Source organism: Hermetia illucens, chromosome 1, assembly GCF_905115235.1.
Source record: "Hermetia illucens chromosome 1, iHerIll2.2.curated.20191125, whole genome shotgun sequence".
Taxonomy (NCBI): Eukaryota; Metazoa; Arthropoda; class Insecta; order Diptera; family Stratiomyidae; genus Hermetia; species Hermetia illucens.
Window position 1 is genome coordinate 6072601 of NC_051849.1, and position 20407 is coordinate 6093007.

The following is a 20407-nucleotide window of genomic DNA, read 5'->3' on the forward strand; positions in this document are numbered from 1 at the left end:
GAACTGGCATCAAGTCAGTTCCGTTCACGTCTCTGGGTTCCCTTTTTTGCGTCTGTCCCGTAAAAGGTGTAAGAGACGCTATAATACTAACATGTAAGATTCACCCTGAAGTCCCTTCACCAGTGCGACCCCCCATACGGGGTTCCGCCACAGCTGCATTATCCTCCGCGCGTGGCACCATTGTGGAAGAGCGCACCGAAGATTCTGCAATTTGCCCTATATTGTGTGAATCGAAGACCATCATTGTTTTTCGTTCTCAAAATGGAGTTCCTGATATGATTGAATTTCAAACTATCTAGGAAAAAGTGGAGTGACTTCATCTGAGCGCATTCAGACTCTTTTGGTTCAGTTCGAAACCCTCCACATTTGTAGATTTGTGCTTCCTGGCATTCATGCACCTTACCCTTTAGTGTCCAAAGTCCATGCCCGGGTTCTGTTCAGCCAGCATGCAGATGATGTCCTGTGCCTTCCTTCGAGCGCCCGGTAACCAACATCCGATATGTGCTGCGTAGCTCATTATTCACAATAGTGAACTTGGGCCGACCGCCAGATCTCAAAGCCGGGATTACCAGCTAGAGCCACTTTAAGGCAGCCCCATCAGTTCACTCCAAATGGAGAACTCCATCGCGAAAATCTTGATTGTTAAATCTTGACTTCGTTCCAGGCTCCAGCATTCTTTTCCACAGGCAGAATAGAGGATGGTAAATTCTCCCTCTGACATTTTACCATCCTTGGAAGAAACTCCCACGGTAGCGGTCTCTCCCTTCCCACCTTCGGGTCCGTATTCTTATAGGTGGGACCAGCTTCATTGAGATATCTCTCGTTGATTTGATAATCTCCCGGCACACCGGTCCTAATACCCGCGCCCTGGTTGGTCTTACGTTTCTTGCGCACGTTACTACTGACAGAAAAGTCTGGTACGATCACACCGGGGTTTATCCCCACCTTCCGCCGAAGATTCCACTTCCTTTCATCCGATTTTTCTGGACATTAGCGCACCTAGTGGTACAGGCACGCCCTTGTCCTTATTCTCAAGGTGCTTCATCTTCCTTCGCAGTGCCTTCTTCTGCCGCCGACTTGAGGCCTTTCCAGGTTCACGGTGTCCGCGCCGCTTGGATCCATTTCTACCCAGTTCCATTAGCCCGTTTTTCACCCCCTTACCGACGGGGTAATGGAACTGGAAGAGCTCCTGGACAGGATTTCATACTGTAGGCGAACATGGAAAGTAAGGCAAAATTCGCAGGAAGCAGAAACAACCGCGCTTCTCGAGGAGAACACCACGAGTACCAAACGGATCGCTGACAGCCCATTGCAGAGCGAACTTGGTAAAAAACGAAAGGAGGAAGGGACATCTGAAGGAGACTTAATTCAGGTACTCTCCAGGGCTGAAAAGAAGAAGGCGAAGAGGATCAAAAGACAACAACACGTCGTGCCATCAGAAAAACCTCTGCCTAAAACTAAGGCGGACACGAAGGACGGAGTGGCAAAAGAAAAGGTGGGGAGACGAAGGAGGACTCGACCGCCAGCTTTGCCTATTAAGCCGACGGGTGGCAAGACTTTTGCGGAAGTCCTCAGCGAAATCCATTACAAAATCAAACCCGAAGACAACGAAGCGGAGGTGTCTTCCATACGTAAAACGAAGGGTGGTGGAGTCTTAGTCGAACTAGGCCTGAAGACTATAAATAAAGTCACGTTCTGTGAAGCAGTCAAGGGGCTTCTAGGAGAAAAAGCTCTGGTTTCTAGCCTGGAACCCACGTGTGCTTTAGAAATACGAGACCTTGACTGTCTCACGGAAAAGAACGAGGTAGAAGAGGCCATCAAACGCGAATGCCCGGAGGTAACCAATGTCCGGATTGGTATCACCTCCGCAAACTCCCGAAGCCAAAAACTCGCTGTGGTGGAATTTGCCGAGCAATACGCGAGGAAGTTTCTAAACAGCGGGAAAATAAGAATTGGTTGGGTAGTGTGTAGGATACGAATTCGGGCCGCCCCAACCAAATGTTACAGATGTTTGGATTATGGGCACACATCTGCAAACTGTCGGGGACCTGACAGAAGGGCAACATGCCGTAAATGCGGTCAGGCTGGCCATAAAGCGAACAGCTGCAATGAAAAGGAAAGCCTATGCAGGGACCGTGGCGCGACTGATGAGAGCATTGTACACACTGCGGGATCGGGGCGGTGTCCAATTTTCAGAGCAGAACTGGAAAGAGCTAGGATACGGTCAACATGATTCGCATCCTACAAATCAATATGCACCGTAGTGCAACCGCTCCCGAGTTGTTAGCGCAGTTCGCTGCGGAGACCAAAGCTGATCTAGTACTCATCAGTGCGCAGTACCGAAACAAGGGCCCAGTTTCATGGCACCCAGACCTATCAGGTACCGCTGCCATCTGGGTTCGGGACGGCACCCTCCTGGAGGTTCTTGCCCAAGGCCGAGGGAACGGCTTTGTCTGGATTCGGTGTTCAGGGATAACGTTTTTTAGTGTCTATCTTACACCGAATGAGACGATGCCGGACTTTCGTCGGAGGCTAGATGCTTTGGAGGACGCTCTCTTAAGCACGGATGGGCGGATCCTGGTCGGGAGTGACTTCAATGCTAGGGCACTTGAATGGGGCATGCCTCACACAAATTCCAGAGGGAAACGAATTCCGGAAATGACGGCGAGAACAGGACTGGTAGTTCTAAACACCGAATCCACCCCAACGTTCCGGCGCCCGGGCTGCGAAGGAAGCATTCCAGACGTAACCTTCGCGTCGGAATCACTGGTGTCGCTGGTGGATGGCTGGCGAGTTCTGGAAGACTTTTCGGCAAGTGACCACCAATACATTGCTTTCGAAGTGGTGGACACAAACTCTCGGTATGCGCCACCCCAGCGACCTTTCTGTGCATGGAACGTCGCGAAAGTGAACACCGGGAAGTTTGTCAAAACTCTGGGAACAGGTGGGGCCACGCTGAAGGGTACTCCTGGGGGTGGTGGCGCCGCGGCTGACACTGTGGTAAATTCAGTTATGAACCTGATAACGACGGACTGCGGAGCCTCCATGCCCAGGAAAATATCGAGGCGCGGCAAAACTTTCATGTATTGGTAGACAGTGGAAATCGCAGAGCTCCGGAAGGAGTGTCACAGGCTCCGCCGCTTAACACAACGTCTAGGCGACTGGGAGGAGTCATGTACCATAATGATGGAGTACAAATCAGCCAAAAGGAGACTCCGCAGCGCAATAAACAAGAGCAAAGCTCGCTGCTGGCAAGATCTGATCGACGAGGTGAATAGAGATCCGTAGGGACTCGGTTACAAACTGGTAACCCGAAAAATCGGGGCTCTGCGGAAAATCTGTTCACTTAAGGCCGAGCAGATGGACCGCATTGTGAGGGCACTCTTCCCTGCACACCCCGTATGGGATGGTGACGTCTGCGCGGAGAGTGCAGACGACTGCCCACTTTTCTCTATAAAAGAGTTGGAACAGGCAGTCCTCTCTATGAAAAACAAGAAGGCGCCAGGACCCGATGGTATTCCAGCAGAGGTATACAAACTGGTATTCCAACACCGGCCAGACCTACTGCTCGGCGCATTCAACACTTGCCTGAAAGAGGGCATTTTCCCTGCTCGTTGGAAAGTTGCGAGGCTTGCGCTGATCCCTAAAGGGAAAGGCGATCCCGAATTGCCGTCTTCATACCGCCCACTATGTATGCTTGATACTGCTGGGAAAGTGCTCGAAGAGCTCATCAGAAGTAGACTCGCTGAAGCGATACGCGCTGCCGGAGATTTATCTCCCCGCAGTTTGGTCTTAGGGCAGGGAGATCGACAATTGATGCTGCCATGCAGGTCGTGGACGCCGTTCGACGAGCAGAGGCACATAGCCGCCAAACTCGACGGGTGGTGCTCCTCGTAACGCTTGACGTCAGAAACGCCTTCAATTCCGTAAGATGGAAAGACATTCTAGGCACACTAGACAATACTTTCAACGTGCCGAACTATCTCTTACGGATTTTGAGGGACTATCTGAGGAACCGCTCCCTGCTCTATGAAACACTAGAGGGTCAAAGGTGGATGGAGGTCACGTCGGGAGTAGCACAGGGATCCATCCTAGGGCCGGACCTCTGGAACGCTACCTATGATAGTCTACTTAAACTCGACATGCCAGAAGAGGCGCGCCTGGTCGGCTATGCAGATGATGTCGCAGCGCTTGTTGCTGGACGCACTGTCGAACAGGCGCAAAGCAGACTCGGCATATTGATGCGACGGGTAAGCGGATGGATGAATACTCATGGTTTCAACCTTGCACTAGAAAAAACCGAAGTAGTCATCCTGACTAAAAAGAGAATTCCGACACTGCGTCCCATATCGTTTGGCGAGTCGATAATCGAGTCAAAATCAGCGGTAAAGTACCTCGGATTGACTCTTCACCCAAAGATGAGCTTTTCTGAGCAAATCCAAGCAGCAGCGAACAGGGCTTCGGCTGGAGTTTCGGTGTTAAGTAGGCTAATGACAAACATTGGGGGTCCTACGTCTAGTAGGCGACGTCTCCTGATGAGCTCAACGCAATCTGTCCTGCTCTACGGCGCAGAGGTATGGGCTGGCGCTCTTAACAAGGAGGTATATCGTAGACGCCTCGCGCAAGTACAGAGACGGGGAGCTTTACGGGTGGCGTCTGCGTACCGCACAGTCTCTGAACCGGCCGTGATGGTGATCGCGGGAGTTATCCCCGTCGCCCTTCTTGCTAGGGAGCGTCAGGCCATATACAAGCGCAAGGGAGATGAGCCAAGGGAGGTGGTTGCTCGCGAAGAACGGCAACACACTCTAGACGAGTGGCAGCTCTCTTGACAAAATGAAACTAGAGGCAGATGGACTGCGCGGCTCATCGGCAACTTAGGTGCGTGGCTGAATCGGAAGCATGGTGAGACTGACTATTTCCTTACCCAATTTTCAAGTGGGCATGGAGGTTTTCAGTCTTACCTGCACAAGATTGGAAAGGCGCGTTCTCCGGATTGTGTGTTTTGCAATGGAGTTGTGGACGATGCCCACCACACTTTTTTTTCTTGTGGAAGGTGGGATGGGGTTCGTCAGCAGCTCTATTTAAACACAGGGGATCTCTCTCCAGACAATATTGTGGAAGAGACGCTGAGGACTGCTGACAGGTGGAACCGTGTTGCTCATTACGTTTGGGCCCTTCTCGTTGCTAAGAAGATAGAACTCGACCGGTGGAGGAGCCGGATGGCAGGGGGCTCCTTGAACTGACAGTTCCCTTCCTCCTCTCCCCTCCCGTTGGTTAAAGGAATTCCCTGATTTGAAGGCTCCGCAAGGCGGGAGAGTTCGGGGGCTGGCCCGAAGTAATGTGACAAACGGTTCCAGGCTAGCTCTCTGACGATGGGGAGGTGTTTAGTTGGTAGTCCGACGACGTACCGAATCGGGAGTCCAACACTGCGTGCGTAAATGCATTCACCTACCCTACCCAAAAAAAAAAAAAAAAAAAATTTACATACCGGCATAGCGTCCACGTCACGAGCTTTCCTTTCTTCCGCTCCTCCCCGTGAGGGCGAAGGAATTTTTGTCATTTTTGCTATTTTCATGTTATTGTATTTCTTGGCCTGTTCAAAATGTGATTACAACAGATGGCGTTGGTACAATTTTTGAGCCATTGGAGTTTTTCTTATACAGGTATATGTTTATCATATGTTGTTTGACAGCTAACAGTGTAAGCTTCATTCTTTAGAAAAATTCGAGCGATTTGAGCAAGTTATGGAAGTTATGGTTTTACTTCTGTAAAAAGAAGATATTCCGCATTGGGAATTTTGATATTAAACCTGTTCCTCGATTAGGATGACACATAGAGAATGATGACGACGCGAGAGGTTGCAAAATTGCAAAATTGAGTTTACTTGAACCTAAAGAAGCTTGGATACGCTAAGTTAAGTTTTTCGCCAAAAAGACAAGTCCTTGCACGAAAATGAAATTATGAAACTCACCGAAAGATGACAAGAGGTCGTTGATTGACCTCTGCTCTTTGCAGAAGTAAATAACTGAAAAAGATACAAAATTCTTTACTCAATCCGATAATATCTTTCTCGGGTAATTTTCAAATATTTTATCTGAACAGTACGGCACAGTGTTGTATCCGGAAGTTAAACATAGTATAACCACAAAACCCGTTCCTAAAATTACTAGACCACCCCAGACCATAAGAAATCACCACAGATAGTACCCTTAAACTATTATAACAATCTAAAATTATCGCTAAACACAATTATTTTATAATATTTCACTTTATTTTCCAATTTTAACTTTTGCCCGTTTACTATGTCGAATAATGATGTGTTTACGTTGAGTGATTTTAACTTTATTTTTTATCTGAATTCTTCGGTTTCGCCAACTTTTCACGTTCCGAATATCTCCTCCATAGTTCCAGAAATTCCGATTCCCGCGGGTTAAACGGTCACCTTCATTTGAATGGCCTTGATATCCAAGAGATAATAATTCATCGATATTATTTCTAATAACTGGATCACTCGAATCAGAAAAAACTTCCACTGATCCTCCTTTGATTGATTCTATTTTAAGCAAAAAGGTCAGTATGACAACTATCTTAAACAATTTGATCTGCATCGCGGTCACTTCGAGGTGCTATTAACTAGTTTGATGAAAAGAAAATGCCACGCTCTTTTGGTTTATAAGCTTATAAGTAACTGATGTCTTCAGCTGGGTCGATAAATGATGACAAAAACACTTTCATTCATGTAAGCAAATGCATTTATTTGATGTTAGGTTTGTTAGGTAATCGGTGATGTTAAGAAAGTTTTGTTTGGCAATCTAAAAAAGATACTTGCGATATTTAGGTACTGAAATAGCGATTCCAATTAAAAGCGATTGAAAGAACTGAACGCAGCTGTTAGTGACAACTTTCCATCTAAATATGAACCCTGCCCTTCAATGGAAAGTACAAAGGCATATTGGCTAGATATCACTTAGCCTCTGGAGCACAGATACGCACATACACCCTGTGTGGGGTTGCCAAATCTCTCATAAGGCGCGTCCCTTCGTGCAGATGAGGGAATGCTCGGCGTATGTGTCATGGGCATGCACATGCACGCATCTGGAGATGTGCGTGGAAAAAAATTGGCTATGGGAAGGATACGCAGAAATAAAATCAAACATGGAAGGGAAGAATAGAGGTAAGGTTACTGTGCAAGGCTTCGGAAACCCAGTACCGGCGGTTTTTGGGAGTAGAAAAGCGGGCCCCCAGCCGACAATACCGAACTACCGCAGTACCACAGTGGTGGAAACCTTCAGAGGAAGCTCGATTCTTCGTAGATCCCCACCCTTACAGGCACACGTTCCGGCGAATGAAAATGCTACTCTCAAGAAGGAGAGTGTAGCGAGGTACGGAAAGGAGGAAACAATGCTGGATAACTACTTAAGTGACATAAGGTGCAGCGACAAATCGGGAGCTGCCTTCATCGCACTAGGTAATAAAATCCAAGAGCTTTACGAATTCCTCAAGCAATGCCAGAATATTCACCAAAGTATAAGGCCCAGGATGAAAGAGGAGTGAAGGCATCGCTTGGAAAAGTACGCCAGGCAACACAAGTGACAAGATAAGAGGAGAATACGACCGTAGGATATCATCATCTCCAAGCGTGACGAAGGGTCATATGCTGACATTCTCAAGAGATTGAAGGCAGACCCCGACCCGAACCACTCTGGGAAATAATGTTAGCCACATTAGAAGGTCTCAGAAAGGAGACCTTAAGCTGGAGCTCAAGAAATCCAAGGATATAACGGAGGATGAATTCTTGAGCCAAATTCGAAAATCCTTGGGATAGGAAGCCGCAATCAGGGCTAGCAGACCGGAGATCTCTATAGTCTGCATGGATATAGATGAGGTCACCACGAATGAGAGGCTTTGGAAAAAGAGTTCGACCTCATTGGACTTGAAGAGTCAGCGGTAAAGACGCTACGAAAAGCCTACAATGGGACACAAACCACCATCAACAGTCTGCCTATGGAGGCAGCACTCAAACTGTTCGCTGCAGGCAGAGTTAAAATAGGCTGGGTTTTTTGTCGCCTCAGAGAGCAGGTGTCACTGAAGCGGTGTTTTAGATGCCTTGGCTTCGGTCATGTCGCGAGTGGCGATGACAGTTTGAAGCTATGCCGGAGATGTGGAACGAACGGCCATATTAGCAAGGACTCTGGAGCCGACCCAAATTGCCTACTTTGCAAAGGAGACGAGGGCTGGACCATCTGCATATTGCAGGCAACAGCAGATGCCCGAAATTCAGAAGAGCCCTTAACACAAGTCAATCTCATTTGCGGTTGATACAAATCAACCTCAACCACTGCAAGGCGGCGCAGTATTTACTCTCGCAAACTATCCCCGGGAAAAACATCGATGTGGCCATAATTAGTAAACCATATCGAAACCACGGTGGTAGCATTTAGGTCAAAAGCCAAACGGGTCAAGCAGCGCAGTGGGCTTGTGGAGAACAAGATTTCGAGGAAATAATGGAGCACCCGCAGGAAGGCTTCATCAGAGCGAAGGTAAAAGGCGTCCACATCAGCAGTTGCTATACTCCACCCAGCGCTACACTTGCCGAGTATGAGCAGATACTTGCCGCTCTGGTTTTGGATGCAAGAGGACGTTGGCCAACCATAATTGCAGGAGACTTTAATGCATGGGCCTTTGAGTGGGGCAGCCGGACAACTAATGTGAGGGGACGTGTTCTTGTCGAAGAATTCGCGGAGCTAGACGTGGTACTAGCAAATTTTGGGGCCTCGTACACTTTGCGGAGAGGGGGGCTGGGGTCTATGGTGGGTCTGACATACGTGAGCGCCACTTTTGGCAATAGAGTCACTTGGCATGTCAGTGAGGACTATACTCACAGCGACCACCAGGCAATTTGCATGGAAATCAAGGGCCGACCCTGCTCGAAAAAGAGTTTCCGCAGAATGCCGGGTGGTATGCTCGGCTGGACAGCAAAAGCTTTTGAGGGGGACATGTTTTCCGCGGCGATCAAAGCCGACATATCCCTGAATGGTATGGCTAGTGAGAAGGCCACCTAAATCACCCGATGGGTGGCGGAAGCATGCGATGCTACTATGCCCAGAAGACGATTGCTCCCCAGTAGGCAACCCAACTACTGGTGGAACAATGAAATCGCAAGTTTGCGAGCCGCATAATTCCAGGCAAGGAGGCTTTACCAGAGAGTCAAGGGAAAGCCTGGTGGTGACGGTCGAGGGGAGGCACGGAGACAACTGCGTGTACGTCTAAAAGAAGCTATTCGGATGAGCAAAAGAAACTGTTTCTAACAGCTGTATGACCACATCGACATAAACCCTTAGGGCGGGACCTACAGGGTGGTAATGAAGAGGCTGGGGAAATCACCCTAATTGACCTGTCCGCGTCTCCTAAAATAGATTGTTACCACTCTGTTCCCCCACCACGAAAATAGCGGTAGGCAAATGGATGTCCAGTTAAATGAGGGCATAATACCTCCAGTAACTCTGGAGAAGCTGCAGGAAATATGTGGTAGGATTGGTGAAAACAAGGCCCCAGGTTTGGATGGCATCCCCAACCGAGCTTTGAAACTGGCAGTGAAGACTAGGCCAGACCTTTTCGCCAACACCTTCGAAGCGTGCCTAAAAGAAGGAGTAGTCCCTGTCCAGTGGAAAAAGCAAAAGTTAGTGTTGCTTCTGAAACCTGGCAAGCTACCTGGAAAGCCAGCATTGTATCGTCCTATCTGCCTGCTGGATGCAATGGGAAAGATGATAGACAAGGTCATCTACAACAGGTTCCAACCGATCGTCGAAGCCAGCAATGGTTTATCGGAACGCCATTTTGGTTTCCGGCGCGCCCCCTCTACGGTGGACGCCCTTACCGTGGTGGTAAACCAGGCAAAAGGCGCACTGATTTCTGGCGGCTGCTGTGCCGTGTTGGCCCTGGATGTCAAAAACGCATTCAACTTGACCAACTGGAACAGAATTAAAGGGGCGGCACTTGCCAAATGTTACCGAATATTGGTAGGCCGAAACACTGTCGCAGGATACTTCTAGCCGAAACGTTGCGTACCATCCTGCTTTACTCGTCATCTGTATGCCCAGAGGCGCTTGTAAACTCTCAGAAGCGGAAGCAAGTGAACTCGGTTCACCGCCTGATGGCATTGAGGGTTTGCAGTGCTTTTAGAACAACATCAGATGAGGTAGTATTGGTGGTGGCAGGCATGATCCCCGTCGACATTCTGGCGAAAGAAATGAGTGTACTGTACCATGCAAGACGTACGGATGGGCACACAGATCGTAGAAATGCGGCAAGGGCATGATCTCTAGCAACGCAAATGGGTCGAGTCTACCAAGTGTCGGTGGACGTACAGGCTCATTCCCAACATTAGGGTGTGGCTTGAGCGGAAAACTGGGGGACACCAACTACCACATTACCAAGTTCCTCACGGGACACGGTGGTTGGTATGGACAATATCTGCTCCGCTTTGGGTTAGATGATTCTCTGAATTGTCCTAGATGCGATGGCAGTCCGCAGAATCCAGAGCATGTGATGTTGCACTGCCCAAGATTTGCAACGGAAAGGAGGAGCCTAAACCAAGTGCTGGGCAGAAGCATGAGCCCGGATAACTTAGTTGCGGAGATGCCGAGGTCCTAAGAGAACTGACTGACGGATTGCTCCGCAATCGTGAAAATACAGGAAGAGTTGTTGAAGGAGGTAAGCCGAAAGGAGGAGAAGGACAAGTGCCTAAGGGCAAACCTACCCCGCGATGTCATGGATTAAAATCGAAGACTGAAGGACGCAATTATTTTATTTTTACAATTTTATTGGGATTATGGAACATTTCTCAACAAAGTAGAACCATAGGCTCCGTTGCCGAATCTGCATAGTTCTTACTCCAAACTTTCTCATCTTGATTTCCAGAAATCTTACTTCAACCTAGAACGACCCTACGACCACCACCTCCATGGTGGACCCGAATTCGTTCACGTTCTCGGACACGGATGCGTAGCCGTTGTCTCTCACCTCCACCTATTTGTCCTCCATTTGGAGCTCGAGCTTCTCGGTTGCCTTCGTTCTCATGTCCTTGAATGGCTACAGAAAAGAGGTCCTCTGCAATTCCCTCGCGAGCTCCTTCACTATCAAATTGTTTCACTGTGAATCCTTGTTCTCCAGCACCAATGCTGTTAGCCGCGATGGTTACCAATAACAACCCGAATAAGATGGGATTCATTATGCTCAGAACGTTACTATCTCATCGAGCACTATGCGGAGAATCAACCAAAAAGTCCAATATATATCTAGTCAGTCAGATCGTTCTTTTTCTATTTGTGCAGATATTAGATATTTGTTTACTTGTCCTTCGGATCACTTGCGTAGATATACACCAGCACAATGTAAGATCTTTTTGCTCAGAACGATGACAAATATATTTTGTAAATTGTTCTGCTTTTAAGGTGGAATGACCATGCAATTTTTGAGCCACTCAAGCGGTGAAATGATTTTTTTTGGTAATGGTTTGCACGAAATCGGTTATAATTAAGCTGCGTGAAGACTCAACAACTCTGCCTACTACAAAATCTTTTGTAACAAAAAGAGTAAATTGAATTTCGGTTAATCAAGAAATGGCAGCGAATAAAAGCTTCACACGAAAGGGTATTGGAGAATTAAAATCTTTTTTACAATCACTGAGGGCCAAAAAATTAAGCTCCCGAGATCCTCTAGTAAATTGGCTATGCTAGTGTGGACGATTGTAGGTTAATGAGAAAGTTAGTCAGTTAGTGCTGACAGGGTCATAAAGAGGAAATCCGGGCCAGCGGTGGAAATCATCCACAGAGACAAGGCTCCTCCAGCCCCCCAGAAAACTCCCACCCCGAGAAAATACCCCCTTTCGTCCCCCAATCGTCAGGCATATATTCCCCCAATTTCCCTAAAGACTCGTTCTCTCTCGTTCTAATAGGCTCCATATTTCACCATCTGGGCTATTCGCCTCACTCCCTGGCAAGCCGAGCAAAGGTCCTACAGCCCACTTTGTTCCTCCGGCAGTTGGATCTTCTGCTGGGAAATGTTCTTTTCTTTGGATCGACCAGTTATGCCCTTCATTCTGTGGTGGTGACTCTTTCAACAAGAGAAGCTGGCATACCTAGCTGGTCTAATCACACCTAAGGCATGGGTGTACAGGTCTCCTCCTTCAAAGACGATTGCCCCGAGACAGTGTTAGATAGTCGACGTGATCAGATCTTTCTCTCGTCAGCTGCGTCCCAGTAAGGTATTCGCCAGTCTAAAAAGTGACCGCAATCTAAATTATCCGTCAAAAGTAAAAGTAAACGACAGAACAGTCTAATTACGGGAAAGTGGATAAGGAAGATGTTATCTATATTTTTTTCCATCTGAAAATCCAAAATGACCGTCAGCCTTCGAGAAAGGCTCCAAGCTTTCGTTAACACCTATCTCCGCCGGCGGCATCGGTGCACTCTGGTCCTGTACAGTATTGATCGAAGGACTTTTTCAACATACCAGCCAAACGCAACCCAGATAGCCCAATGCAAAACGAACTGGGGAAATGCAGAAAGAAACTTTATCTAAGTAGTTTCCCGTCCCAAAAAAAGCAGGCGAAGAATGATAAAAGGAAACAACTGGTCAGTAGCAAAAAAGACAAGGAAACGAAGATGGACTAGACCTTTGGCTCTGCTCATTAAGCCCACAGAAGGCGAGACATTTGCGGAACTCCTTAGCGAAATCCGGTACTGGATGAAACGCGAAAACAATGGAGCAGAAGTGTCTTCCATACGGAAAGCGGAGGGTGGCGGAGTCTTCGTCGAACTGGGGCCGAAGATGACTAGCAAGAGTACGTTCTGCGAAGCAGTCAAGGGTTTACTAAGGCAGAAGGCTCTTGTTTCTAGTTTGGGGCCCATGCGCTCTATAAAAATCCAAGATTTTGGCTGCCTCATAGAAAAGGTCAAAGTGGAAGAAGCCATAAAGCGTGAATGTCCAGAGGTAACCAATGCCCGGATAGGTATCAAAAAGTCCTCGAACAATATCGAAAGAAACTTCTTAGCAGCGGGAAAATCAAAATTATATGGGTAGTATGCAGGGTACGAATGCAAATAATCCCCATCAAGTGCTACAGGTGTCTAAACTATAGACACACGTCAGCAACTTGGACAGGAGGACAGCATGCCACAAATGCTGTCAGGGAGGTCACCAAGCTAAGACCTGCAATGAAAGCGAAAGTTGCGTTCACTGCAGTATCCGTTGCACGTCCTGTGGGACCGGGGTCGGGACGGTGTCTAATCTTCAGGGTGGAGCTAGACAAGGTTAGGGCGTGAATAACATGATCCGCATTCCGCATTCTACAAACTAACATGCACCGTCTGCGTTCGGGACGACATTCGGGGTTTGCCTGGGTTCGGTGTTTAGGGATAACATTTTTTAGCCTTTACCTGATACCGATTGCTACGATATCGGACTTTCGGCGGCGGCTTGATGCGCTGGAGAACGCCGTTTCGGATACGGAGGGGGAAATCTTGGTAGGTGGTGATTTTAATGCTAAGACCGTTGAATTGGGCATGCCTCAGCCATATGCCAAAGGGAAACAAATTCTAAAAATGGAGGCGAGAACCGGGCTCTTAGTTTTAAACACCGGATCCATGCCAACGTTTCGGCCCCAGGCTGCGAAAGAAGCATCCCTGACATCACTTTTGCGTCGGAATCTCCAGCACCATCGGTGGTAGTCGGGAAGGCCAGGAAAACTTCTCGACTATTGGTACTGATCACCTGTACACCTCTTTCGAAGTGGTTGACCGTTCTTGCCGGCGTGCATCAATCCAGTGCGCCTCCTGCGGGTGAAATGTCGCGAGGACAAACATCGAGAAATTTGTCGAAGCTCTTGGAACAAGCAGAGTCACGCTGGAGGGCACTTCGGGGGGTGGTAGCGTTGCAGCTGACACTGTCGTAAACTCATTGATGATCTCCCAGGGATCGTGGACGATCCTTAATGGATCGATTACGATACGGGGAGTGGCGTCCCCGAGGTGTCCGAGCAAGTAGTTCTGACCCCCTGACTGGGATAATACCTGCCTCCTAGTAGCCTCGAGAAAGTTTCTCGGTGAAGAGCGAACTGCTAATGACCGATACACGCCGGGAGACACAGGGAGTCCCCGGAGCCGTCGGGAACTCTTTGTCGACGCCGATGGGGTGATGTGAGCCTGGCTCTGCCAAGGTAGTAGTTGTGGCGTGTATCAGGAGCCAGCCTCTTCGGGACCCTGGGCGGGTAGTGTGTATTGAACCCGTATTAGTAGACCGCGTTACCCCGAGCGTGCGCTGATCCGTCCGTGAGTTTCTGGATCAGCTAATCATAGGTTAGGCCTCAGGAAACTGAGGTAAGGGCTTTGTCTCCAAGGGTATACCCGTTCCTGACTATTCGGGCCGCCTAGTTGGTTATGCAAACGACTTTGCAGCACTTGTTCCGGCATATTGATGCGACAGGTAAGTGGCCGAATGACTGTTTCAGCCTTGCACTGGAAAAAATTGAAGTTGTCATGTTAACCAGAAAGAGAATACCGACCCTGATCGGTGAGTTGACTATAGAGTCAAAATTAACCGTTAAATATCTTGGTTTTGTGCTCGATTCGAAGATGCACTTCTTCGAGCAAATCAAAGCAGCAGGAGACTGGACTGCAGCTGTAGTCTCGGGCTTGAGTCAGCTAATGGCCCTACATCAACTAAGAGACGTCTTCCTATGGAAACGACGCAGTCAGTCCCGCTCTATGGCATAGAGGTATGGGTTGATGCCCTTAAAAAGGAGGTTCATCGTAAGCAACTTGCTCAAGGACAGAAACAGGGAACTTTGCGAGTGCCGTCTGTTTATCGAACTGTCTCAGAACCGACCGTAATGGTGATCGCGGGAGTAATCCCACTTGCCCTCCTTGCGAAGCCAGGGCAAAAACGTGGAAAACGTCAACGCACCCTTACCGAATGACATCTCTCTTGGCAAAATGAGCTAAGAAGCAGATGAACTGCGCAGACCCGTGACTGAACCGAACGCATGGTGAGATTGACTAATTCCATACTCAACTTCTAAGTGCGCATGTAGGTTTTCGCATCTTACCTGCACAAGCTTGGGAAAGCGAGATCTCCAGATTGTGCGGTTTGCAATGGAGTGGCGGGCACCCCTGAACACATCTTTTCTCCTGTGAAACATGGGACGGCTTTCCTTAGTAGCCTTATGCAGACACAGAGGAGCTCACTCCAGAAGATATAGTCAGCGAGTTGGTGTTCAGCAGCTGGCAGTTTGAATTGTGTTGCGCATTATGTTTCCGTAGCCTACACAATGACGAAATCTATGAGCGATACCATGACCGTCCGGTTGTGGATAAAATCCGGCTCAATAGGTTACGGTGGGCGGGTCACTTAATCCGTATGGATGAAGATGATCCCACCCGGAAAGTCTATAAGGGCAATATCTATGGTAGGAAAAGAAGACAAGGCAGACCCTGCCTAAGATGGAGCGATGGCGTGAGCCAGGACGCCAGACAGCTTTTAGGGATATCGAATTGGTGGACCTCGGTGCAAAACCGGGATGTCTGGAGTTCCTTATTAAGGCAGGCCTAGACCGGATACCGGTTGTTGCGCCGTTGATGATGATGATTATGTTCGAGCTCTTCTTATTACGATGAAGATTGAACTCGACCGACGAACGAATGGCAAGGGGTTTCCTGAACTAACAGCTGCCTTCCTACCGTCACCTCCCTTTGGTGAAAGGAATTCCCTGACTTGAAGACTCCCGAAGTCGAAAGAGCGGTATAGCTACTCGAAGTAATGTGTCAAATGGTTCCAGGCTAGTTCTTTGATAATAAGGAGGCGTTTAGCTGGTAGTCCGACGGCGTACTGTTGCGGGAGTTCAACACTCTGTGGGAAAATGCTTTCACTTACCCAAATCCCAAAAAAAAGTATGAAGAGATGACCCGTCAGACTGGGAATCCCGGTTTTTATCTTCAGTGGCGACTGTATCCAGGACAGACCTTTGATAGAAGAAAATGGTGCAACTGATCATGACGAGCCGACCCCGCTTGTGAACGGGACACAGACTAAAGGAAAGGAAGAACATCTTCGACCCAACTACCACCACCAAGCCTCCGTCTCCAAATCTGGAGCCGTTTGACCAAGGCCGATAAATCTTTGGGACAGCAGGCGGATATCATTAGCATGAAGAGCAAATCTGAATTTCGCGCACTATTCCAAAATGATCCGCGAAGTGTTGATGTGATCAGTGGGGGAGCATTCAGAGCGGAAACCAACCTGCTCTCTGTCTATGATGTTTCTCGATGCGTCCCGTTTTTGTTTTAGCTATTAACTTATGAACTGCTGGAAGCAGATATCCTTCCATTTGTCATACTTAAGACACGTGGTTTTTCAAACCCTAACGGTCATCCCACGTCCACCCCCCCCCCCCCCCCTTTGCTTTCTCTCATTAATTTAAGAAGTTCTCTCTCTCTCTCCACTTCTAAACTTGATTTCGGGCCGGACCAAATGGAGGGCAACTCGCTCCCACTCTTTATGGTCCACGGAGGCCTCTTTTTAGGTTTAACACCCAAAGTTCAAAATTTCAAAGAGAGATGAAGACGAATTCGGTCACGCTGCTCCCAGGATAGAGGTGAGGCAGCGTCTGATGAGTGGCCTTTGCTCTGGTACGAAACCGTGGCGTCTTCGTCCCTCTTCTAATCCTAATTAACATAATTCCCATTCCAATGCAATCAGTTATGTAATTAGTCTAATTGTTCAAAATAAGATATTATTTTTTTAATGTTCGTATCTGCACCCGTCCGTTGTTTATCAACATGCGTTGACCTTACGCTTGCATATTTAAGATGAAGTCGACAAACTATTGCGTCAAAAAACAAATCGATCTCATGTGTATTTACAAACAGAAAGCACAGAAATTTCGATCATAATCTTAGTGTCTACCAGAGAGCTCACCCAACTGGCTCAAATTACTATGAGACGGGCCAGCATTATTAGAATTGCGTAGGCTTTTTGATCAACTGGACTGGACTGGACTGTTTACTGTTTTTGCTGGACTACGTGATTGAAAGAGAAAACACACATGGAAAATTCATAGTAAGCCAAATTAATGATAACGTTGTTTAGTAGACGATTTAAAGCATGACAACTTGGGAAAATAATAATAATTTATATTTATATCAAAGCAAAATCACAAGTAATAACGTCCACGAAATACTACTCTATCCGTAGAACCCTCCATACCCAAATCGTTGCCTGTACCGGAAACGTTCTCTGTATCGGAACCTTTGAGCGTAGCCTCCACGGTATCCGCCTCCAAATCCTCCACCATATCCTCCACCATATCCACCGCCAAATCCACCACCATAGCCACCTCCAAATCCTCCTCCGAATCCAACTCCGAACCCACCACCATAACCACCTCCAAACTGTCGTGCCTTCCGAGCACTCTCATTCTCATGTCCTTGCTGAGCATCGACTGATAGTAGTCCTTCTGGATCAACAGCCCCTCCCTCTGCTGGTAAATTTCCTGGTTCACCAACTGCAACTGCATCTTCAGCAGAAACACTGCCTATCACAACTGCAACCATCAGTAGCACTTTAAACTTGATCATTCTGACTATGGTCGTAAAAAGCGAAACCGAAAACAATCTGAAGCTCACCTGGCTCAGATACTCTGATTATATACTGACATAGGTGCGTGCCGTGGTGGTAATTGGGATGTACTTTACTCGTGGAGTAGGAAAATCATGCATAAATGCCGCTGAATGCGTCTTTTCCGGGCTGGAGCAAAAACAAACTTTGTTTTGACTCAGTTCGATCGTTGACCGACCACTGCGGTTAAGGTCAAATTTGGCACATTCCAAATTCTGCCGGAGGTGACACTATCTATTGCTTGGTTTTAGCAAGGTCAATGGGAGAAGATTGATTACAGGTAAACCGCTCACGAGTTTTATTCACTGATTTAAAATTGTCTCTTAGGAAAATTTATGTACCGCTCATGAAGATATTTTCAATGGTTTCTTTTAACCACTATCTGAGCTATAACCGACCAACATCCCATCGGAAGTGATTTCTAAGGTTTGTGGGTCCATTGTCAGTCTTATTTTCGTATAGGATTTTTAAACATTAAAACCACCCGTAACTTCTGGCTCATTCCTAGAAAACCAGCGCAAACAATTTCATCCCCAGCGGGACCTGGTGAGGAGAGGTAGCTACCCCTTCACCCAGCGATTGCATCTGCAACCACGAGTCTTCTCTGCCCCTTTCAACCTGAATTGCATTGGCCCTACAATGTGGTTGACTGACTGTATTCCAGTTCTCCTGGCATGCAAGCATCTCCTCAATTAGGCTGTCTTGTGCTACTGTTTTTCACCAAATCTCCTCCAAGCTTTCCGTTTCCTCTGTCAATCATGGAATAATGGAAGAAAGCATATTTCGGCGCCTGTAGAATACCATCAAATCTGGGACAGTTAAGTAAGCTGTCCAGTTCAAACCTTTCGAGATATTTACAATACAAGCCATGCCTCGTGAGAAATAGAACGAAATTGTGGTTTACCTCTTCGGGCCATCTTTGCGTCCAGACCTTGCTGCCTCTTGATCAACGACTTCATCATTTCGGTGTTTAACGGGTTCCAATCAGAGGAAGAGCCGGACCCATCATAGATGCCAATCATGTCATCTGTCAAGTTAGCCCTCCAGAAAACCTCCACAAATTAGCACTACAAAGAGCAATATAGAGCTGACGATGCAAGCTATAAGCAACCTACGAAGGCATCGCCAACATTTGACACATCAGGATCATATTGATATTGGACACCTTAATCCTTCATCGCTCTTGGTTTTGATGTGGCTCCTCACTGTGATATGACCGGCTGTTTCCTTAATCACGGCTATATCATCGGTGCAACCCACAATAGTGACCATCCTGGTAACTTTATGGTAAAGTGGGGCTACGTGTGTATAATTGCCAAATCTCCCACCTTCATGCAGATAAGGTAATATCGTATCCGCAAATCTACATATCAGCAGATGTAACCAGCACCGAGGGTATTTGGACGTGGGCAAGCAGTAGTGTGAAACTGGACTTCCGTGGTACCTAATGCTACAAGGGATATTTATGGAGTAGAAATGTTGTCCACACCGAATCCAGTTCGTAGAGGCTCGAAATACCACCGGGAGCACGTTTTCCCCTCGGTATTCAAAATTGGTCTCGGAGCTCGGAAAGGAATTAGGATAGTCTCCGGAAAGACATGCATGCTGTGGTTGTAAGAAAGGAGCGTAGAAGTCAGTGAACTGGAACAGCGTTTCTTTCACTGAGAGAAGCCATAAATGAACTCTGAGAATTCACCAAGGAAAAGCGGAATATCCACCAAAATATCAGGACCTTGATACGAGGCATTAAGTTTTCCTAAATTGGAGTAGTAGAGAAGAAAAACGCCCAAGCGTCAAGTGACAGAATCACCCGGAAAACGCAAGTGACACCTCCTAAACATAAGGTAGGTGAAAAGGCGGAGAAACGGAGTGGGGACGGAACTAGTGAACCCCTTGGTATTCAGCAATCGGCCAAGAATAAAAAAGCCCCTTCGCTGGAGAAAATTTCGTGGAAAGTTCGTTGTTCTTCGACTTCAGCCTCAACTAAAAACAGGGGAAGACATCTGCATTTCCCAACCCCGAGCAAAGGTGAACAAGAAGCGGCAAAAAGAGAAAAGGAGGATTCGTCCAGAAATAACCATAATTTCCAACCTTATGCCGATATCCTTTTGAAAAGTCAAAGCAGATCCGGAATGCATCGTACTGGGTGAACGCAGAAAAGGGATCTGATGTTGAATCTAAGTAAATCTAGCGAGAAGACACTGGATACCCCTCCAGGTGGAAAAACAGCAAGCAGAAGTGAAAGTTCAAAAGCAAAAGATAGTCATTGGGTACAAGGACCTAGGCGAGGTTACTTCATGAGAGGATATCTGTGTTGCGCTATGGTAAAAATTCAACCTTGTCGGTAAAATCAGAGGTTGAACAGATTAAATTGATTACCGCGGACAAGGTCAGAATAGGTTGGATCGTCTGTAATGACAATAATAGGTTTGCTGATAAGCAAAAGACCATCCTGCTATTGGCACTACAAATGGCGCCCAAGTGGGGCCCGAACCGATGCCCTTGAGATTAAGAGTCTCATGTTCTACCGACTGAGCTAGCCGGGCGCGATGTTAAGAAACTTTTGTTTCTCCATCCGACACAACAAGACGAAGTAGTGAGCCGGAACAGGCTATCTTCCGCGGAATCAAGGAACCTGAAACGTTCTGCCCCACATTGGACGCCATTTGGAACGACAAATTGGGTTGCCAATGATCAGGAGACCATGCTGAGTGTCCAGGGGTGATCTAGAAAA

The 20407-nt window shown here is 47.6% G+C and overlaps 1 protein-coding gene across 1 annotated transcript; it reads right to left on the reverse strand.

The window, feature by feature from the left end:
• Positions 1 to 17125: 17125 nt before the first annotated feature.
• LOC119661659 (keratin-associated protein 6-2-like) lies at positions 17126 to 17688 on the reverse strand. The gene has a single exon (XM_038071092.1). The coding sequence runs from the start codon at positions 17631 to 17633 to the stop codon at positions 17241 to 17243; it is 393 nt and encodes a 130-aa protein (XP_037927020.1). The 5' UTR covers positions 17634 to 17688; the 3' UTR covers positions 17126 to 17240.
• Between the last annotated feature and the right edge of the window lie 2719 nt (positions 17689 to 20407).

Bases quoted from the DNA above. Each gene is read 5' to 3' on its own strand.
- LOC119661659 (XM_038071092.1), bottom strand. From the start codon at position 17,633: ATGATCAAGTTTAAAGTGCTACTGATGGTTGCAGTTGTGATAGGCAGT.